Source organism: Talpa europaea (assembly GCF_964194135.1).
Source record: "Talpa europaea genome assembly, chromosome: 3".
Lineage (NCBI taxonomy): Eukaryota > Metazoa > Chordata > Mammalia > Eulipotyphla > Talpidae > Talpa > Talpa europaea.
The window spans coordinates 32650340-32657713 of record NC_140069.1 but is presented as its reverse complement, the minus strand read 5'-3'; the positions used below and the strand labels follow the sequence as shown (position 1 = coordinate 32657713).

Here is a 7374-nt window from a genome sequence, read left to right as displayed (position 1 = left end):
GCCCACCAGAAGCGCGTGGAGGGGAAGCTCCGCCACCCGGACGGGCCGCGCCAAGGCCAGCACCCGCCGAAACGCCAGGGACTCGCGGAGGCCCACCCAGCCGGGAGCAGCTGGTGCCCGAGGCCCCAACCGTGTGGGGATGCTGGGGCGGGTCCAGGCGCTTCCTGCCGCCCCTGCCGGCCGCCAACCCAGTCAATAACCGCCAGCCCCGCCCGCCGCGGCTCCCCAGTGCCGCGGAACCCCACCTTCCACGCGCTACTAGGCGCGGTCACGTGAGGTAGGACGGAGGGGCCAATGAGCGACGCGCACCGAATGGAAGGGATTGTCTGACCTCTATGACGTCACAAAATTGGCGGCGAGCACGCCGCTCTTCCGCCCCCGCCCCCAAGGACAGCTTTCTTTCTCCCCGCCCACTGGCCTTTGTGCAGCCAATCGGGAGGCGCGGAGCTCTCCACCCCGAATCTGCGGGCGGGGCTGGGTGGCGGCCGGGCGGGATAGGGAAGCCGAGTGGGCCGGCCCGAGCCGGGGGCCGCGCTCCGGGGAGTAGCGCCGGGCTGCGAGGAGGGAGCGCCGGGCGGTGCCGCCGCCGCCTCGTCGGGAAGCAGCGGCTCCCACCCTTCCCTGCCCGGTTTGTATTCCCCTCTCCCGGCCCCTAACCGCCCAGTCGGGAATCCGTCTCCACCCGCCCGAAGTTGTGAGGGGGGCCCGGCGCGCGAGGAACGGCGGCCGCGGGCGAGCGGAGGGCGGCGGGCGGGCCGGCGGCGGGCGAGGGACGCGCCCGGGAGCGCCAGGTGCGCGCGGGGGCGCCGGAGCTGTGGGCCGGCGGGCGGCCGCTCTCGGCGGGCCGCGGGCTCGGCTTGGGGGGCGGACCCGGGGCGCTGGCTGTCAGCACCGGGGCGCGGGGAGGACCCGCGGGGGGTGCGGCGCGGCGTCTCCGCCCTCTGCCTTCTCTGCCCTGGGGTCCGGGGTCCCCCCACAGGCAGCCGGTGCGCGCCCACCCCCCGGCTTTCTGAACTGAAGCCGCGCCGCGTGGGGCCGGGCGGGGCGCACGGCTGGCGGAGGATGCCGCGCGCCTGTGGGCTGCGCGCCCGGGCTGGAGGCCGGGGCCGGGGGGCGTCTCAGCTCGCGTCTCCGCGGACGGAGGCTCTGCCTCGGTCTCTCCCGCGGGGTGGGTTTGTTTGGTTTCCTTCTTCTCCCCACCCCTTTCTCTCTCTCGGTCCTCTTCCCTCCTCCCAGCTCCATTCACCCCGCTGGAGCGAGACCTCGCCCCTCCTCCGCTCCCGCCTCCCCGCCTCCGCCTCCTCTAATGAGCATCTCCGCCTTGCTTTCGATGGGCCGGTGCTGCTGCCGCTGCTGCTGCCCGCGCGGGTTGTGGATGTTGTCGGCTCCGTGTTGTGATGACAGGAGAATGTGTGTGTGTCCCGGGCCCAGACGGATTGGTAGGTATTCGCTTAACTACCTGCGTTGGGTACCCGGGAATGATGGTGACTGATTTTTGTGTGTGGATGGCTTTAGTGGGTCTGCGTGGAAATAGGGGGTGAGGTAGCTAGGAAAAGGGGAGAAAGGCATCCTGGACTGGGATAGCTTTGATGCCTTAGCGAGTGCAATTTTCAGATAGGGACAAAGGAAACTAATCAAACAAGTGCTGGCTTGGGGCTTTGTTTCTTCCTTCATATAGAGATAACGGGAGCTGTGAAATGGCTGGGCATTTCCAGAAAATGCTGAAAAATTGCAAAGAGTCTGTATGCAGCGTGTTTAATGCAACCGGATTACATAAACTGAGGTTGACATTTTTAATGACCAGTGTAGCATTTTTTTTTTCGTTTTCACCCAAAACATTGCAAATCGCAAGAGCTCTTTAATCAGTGCAGTAACGGTATTTTCTAATTAATTTGTTTGTGGGTTTATTGATGAAGTGGAATCATTTCTTGGCACAGGCTCTGCCAAGCCCATCCCTAAGAATGAATGGTTCTCTTTCCTATTTCGTGTTGCAGGACATCTTTCCTTATTAGTCATTGGCAAAATCGGCCAAATCTGCCTAGGAGTAAGATGCTGCATATAACATATTGGTCTGAATCATGGGATAGGAACTTTCAGTGATATTGTGGCCAGAAATAACTTGAAAATTTGACACTACTCCAGTTTTCCAATAACTGTACCTTGTTGCTGTCCTTACTGTCTAATTAAGAGCTTTCCATGTCATTCATTTAGCAAGTTTATTAGCAGAAGTTTTGATTACATGGGGTTTTGTTGTTGAATCACAGAATATTCAGAAAGAGTCTCAAGAGTTTTTGAATGCTGAGCATTCACTTGTAGTGAGCATTCAAAACATTTGAATGAAAGTGTTTGAAAAGTACTTTGACTTCTAAGGGTATCTGACCCCATGAACGTAATTTATTATGGGTATTTGTTTGTGATGATAGAACACCTGTTAATCACAGAGCAGGTTTTCATAAATTTCACCTTCCTTAGAATGTGTCTTTTGACACGTTGGGAGTTGTGGTATTGGGATAAGTTCTCAGTCCGGTTGTTAAGCTCCTAAATAACTAAAAGATACTGTTGGCAAAATTCATTCTTTTTTGTTTTTAATCTCAAGAATTTTCCTTGAAAGATAAGTGTAGAATATAATGAATATTTTAGTATGTTTCCTGTTTGAATTTGATTTTCAAATGTCTGCTGCATGAACCATCCGTTCTTTTGCCACAAATTTTCATTGGTTTTTCAGTCCACGACAAAAGCAGAAAGATAGTCAAACAAAAGGACTGGAAGGAAAATGGACATTCCCTAGACTGTTTATTTCTTGATTAGATATCATATAACCAAACCAGCCCCTCCACACACACACACACACACACACACACACACACACACACACAGAGTAGTACTTTGATTCAATCTATGTTCCATACAGAAGCACATTTTTTTCCCCTGTAAGAGACTTAAGTTTAAAAGTAAGTACAAATAACAGGGAAAAATTCTTTTTATAAAAATTGACATTTGTTTATATTTTTAATAGAATCTTGATAAGCATGAAATGAGTAATGTGCTTGTTACATGCAAAACTAAAGAGAGATGTGATTTGTCTGGAAGCCAACACCATGTGACCCAACATTTGAGCACATCTCCTGGCTCAGTCATGTACACTTAACCTTTGGATGACTTTCAGGTATTCAGTTTGCAGTGCTGTTATTTAAGTGGCTAGTCTTTATACATTCCTGTTATTCTAGAATTTTTATTTTTCATTACTGCATTTCAGAATACTAAGTCAGTTATTGATCTCATTTCCACAATTCAAATCACTGCCTTCTATTGTTTAATCTTGTCTTCAATTTTGTAATCAAGTCCCTTCTTAAATAATGTATTTAAAATATTGGTGCTTCCTGTCATTTGTAAAAGGGGTTCTGTATAATTGGCTTACGCAGTGCTTTGTGACAGAAGCAAACAAGAAGCAGGTATTTGGTATTAGGTTTTCTCTTCTCCTCACATCCCACTATCACTTTCCAAATTTCTCTTCAAAAGGGAGTATGTGAAAATATAGCTAACTCTCAGTATTTGTAAATTTTTTTCTTAATGGGTTCATCCTTTTGGAAGGAATAGCTTATATTAAGACTCAAGTGGTTTTATTTCCTTAACTCCTTTTTGTTTACTACATTTGTTATTTAAAGTATTTCTCAATGCTGTTTCTTTATAGGGCAAATTGAATACTTTGAAACAATAACTGATAATTCATGGGAAATATATCTTACTGAGGAAAAAGAGGTATTTTTTTTCTTGGATAAATTATCTTGGAAGTAATACACATTCATTAAATTTTCTAGATAAATGCCCAGCAAAATATTTTCATTGTCATAGTGAGTGATAATGACTTTTATTCATGATCATAATGTATCATTTCTATCCAAATCCTGTACTGTTGGACCACTATTTCACTATTCTTTATTGTTTTCTAAGAGCAAGTAGATACTTTTTTAAATGTAAAATATTTTTTTGGGGGGGCCTCCCTGGTGGCGCAAGGGGTTAATACGCCACACTATGAAGCTATCTGCAGCCACTGCAGCACTAGTTCCAACCCTGGCCAGGAGGTGACCCACATGGGGCAGACCTCTCCTGTCTCGCCCCCTTCTCCCCTCAGCAGTGTATTTCAGTCAGTCCCCCTGTTCTGCTCCCCACTCTGTCTCTGGTGAATCCTCCCCCCCACACACACACCTCTGGCCTGCACCTCAGCTCTTGTATGCATAAATAAATAAATCTTTTAAAAAATGTAAAATATTTTTTAGTTGTAAATTCTACTTGGGATCCATAAAATCCATGAAATAATATTTCTTTAACTCTCCCTTATGATTGATAAGCAGAGAAAATGTTAGCAAGTAAATTAAATTCCAGAACTGAAACCATTTATGCTACTAACAAAGTTTTAAAGCTACTAGGATACTTACATTTTTATTGTAAAAGGCACGGTAAAGTTAAACAGTGAATAAATGAAACTTGCATTTGATTTCAAAGCCTCACTTCAATAAACACAAAGGTCTCGAAGAGGACTTCGATAGCATCTGCTTCAGCATGTTCACTTACAGCTTAAGATAGGGAGGTCCAAAGAGGTAAACTACTTTTCCAGGATTATTTGGCAACTTGGTGGCTGGACCTATATTTCTAAGCTCACCAGCTTCACATAGTGTTTAGAGGAATATTGTTTATAATACCATCCACTGGAGTGCAGGAAAGGGAATATTGGAGTGCTTGTTTTTGTTATATAACTTTTCTGTATATGTTATAATGAGCATTATATTAATACAGTAGTGTCTATAATTGACCAATAATTCATGAATATACATATTTAATGTATATAAAATATACATAACACTGCATCATAACAGTTTTTTGGTGATAGCCATCTACAATCAAGTGCTAACAATTGACCACAGGTCTAGAAACCACAGGTCTAGGATTTTCATAAATAGGGGAAGTATCCTTTTTAAGGCATATAGAGGGAGAGTGATTGGCCAGGTAGACTGCCACTGCATCATGTTATATAATCATCTTCATCTCAGCTTTCCCCAGCCAAATCTGTTCTACATGCTGCAGTTTGTGCTGTACAGAAAAATGTGAAGAAAGAAAAGTAAAGCTAGACTATAGGTCAGCCCTGGCTCCATAGATGATTGGTAATTGACTATGCACTGTGGGGGTGGTACCTGATACCTGCATAAAATGTAGTACCTCACAGCACAGAGTTTATTTAGCATGTAGATTAACCTGCTGAGTATTTGTCACAAAGGCAAAGATAGATTAAGTAATATGAAATGTAACTCTTATTGTGTATGTATCTATGTAATTTGCTGTCTAGGAATCCCAGTCAGAAGTTCCAGCCTGCCGCTCTTCTCTGATGCCATGCCAGCACCAACTCAACTGTTTTTCCCTCTGATCCGTAACTGTGAACTGAGCAGAATCTATGGCACTGCGTGTTACTGCCACCACAAACATCTCTGCTGCTCACCCCCTTACATTCCCCAGAGTCGTTTGAGATATACACCCCATCCGGCATATGCTACCTTCTGCAGGCCGAAGGAGAACTGGTGGCAGTACACGCAAGGAAGGCGATATGCTTCCACACCACAGAAATTTTACCTCACACCTCCACAAGTCAACAGCATCCTGAAAGCTAATGAGTACAGTTTCAAAGTGCCAGAATTTGATGGCAAAAATGTCAGTTCTGTTCTTGGATTTGACAGCAATCAACTACCTGCAAATGCACCCATCGAGGACCGGAGAAGTGCGGCAACCTGCTTGCAGACCAGAGGGATGCTTTTGGGAGTTTTTGATGGCCATGCAGGCTGTGCTTGTTCCCAGGCAGTCAGTGAAAGACTCTTTTATTATATTGCTGTCTCTTTGTTGCCCCATGAAACTTTGCTAGAGATTGAAAATGCTGTGGAGAGTGGCCGGGCACTACTGCCCATTCTCCAGTGGCACAAGCACCCCAACGATTACTTCAGTAAGGAGGCATCCAAGCTGTACTTCAACAGCTTGAGGACTTATTGGCAAGAGCTTATAGACCTCAACACTGGGGAGTCAACTGATATTGATGTTAAAGAGGCTTTGATTAATGCTTTCAAGAGGCTAGATAATGACATCTCCTTGGAGGCGCAAGTCGGTGATCCCAATTCTTTCCTCAACTATCTGGTGCTTCGAGTGGCATTTTCTGGGGCCACCGCTTGTGTGGCCCATGTGGATGGTGTTGACCTTCATGTAGCCAATACTGGTGATAGCAGAGCCATGCTTGGTGTTCAGGAAGAGGATGGTTCTTGGTCAGCACTTACTCTCTCTAATGACCACAATGCTCAGAATGAAAGAGAACTTGAACGGCTGAAATTGGAACACCCAAAGAATGAGGCCAAGAGTGTGGTGAAACAGGATCGACTTCTTGGCTTGCTGATGCCTTTTAGGGCTTTTGGAGACGTTAAATTCAAATGGAGCATTGACCTTCAAAAGAGGGTGATAGAATCTGGTCCAGACCAGTTAAATGACAATGAATACACCAAGTTTATTCCTCCTAATTATTATACACCTCCTTATCTCACGGCTGAGCCAGAGGTAACTTACCACCGCTTAAGGCCACAGGATAAGTTTCTGGTGTTGGCTACTGATGGGTTATGGGAGACAATGCATAGGCAGGATGTGGTTAGGATTGTGGGTGAGTACCTTACGGGCATGCATCACCAACAACCAATAGCTGTTGGTGGTTACAAGGTGACTCTGGGACAGATGCATGGTCTCTTAACAGAAAGGAGAGCCAAGATGTCCTCAGTATTCGAGGATCAGAACGCAGCAACCCACCTCATTCGCCATGCTGTGGGCAACAATGAGTTTGGGGCTGTCGATCATGAACGCCTCTCTAAAATGCTTAGTCTTCCTGAAGAGCTTGCTCGGATGTACAGAGATGATATTACAATCATTGTAGTTCAGTTCAATTCTCATGTTGTAGGGGCATATCAAAACCAGGAATAGTGAGTGGATCTTACCCTAGCAATTCTCAAAAGATTTAAAGGGCATATTGATTTTTAAAAGATAGTAACATAATAAACATTGCCAGTGGGTCATTCTAAGCATTTACCCTTTTGCTACTCTAGCTAGTCAAGTATTTCGTATTGACTTTGCAGCAGAATGGCAGGATCCTGAAAGTCTCATTCTGCCTGAGTAGGACCTCACAGCACCTGCACTTGAGGCAAGTCAGTTCCTTATTGCTGTTGTCTTGTAACATTGACTTTTATTATCACTTTGAGAAAATCAGGATGACCTGGCAAACAGGATCTTGAATGAGCCAAAAGCAAGGATCTTGCTGGGCATATTCTTTCGGTAAAAGGGAAGAAATATTACTGTTCA

General features: G+C 46.2%; 1 protein-coding gene across 1 annotated transcript; it reads left to right on the top strand.

Moving 5' to 3' along the window:
* Positions 1 to 1306: 1306 nt before the first annotated feature.
* Positions 1307 to 6999, top strand: PDP1 (pyruvate dehydrogenase phosphatase catalytic subunit 1; the record flags this gene model as incomplete). The annotated part of the gene is made up of 2 exons (XM_084229848.1): positions 1307 to 1439; positions 5342 to 6999. 2 exons carry the CDS (start codon positions 1307 to 1309, stop codon positions 6997 to 6999), a joined length of 1791 nt encoding a protein of 596 aa, XP_084085974.1.
* Between the last annotated feature and the right edge of the window lie 375 nt (positions 7000 to 7374).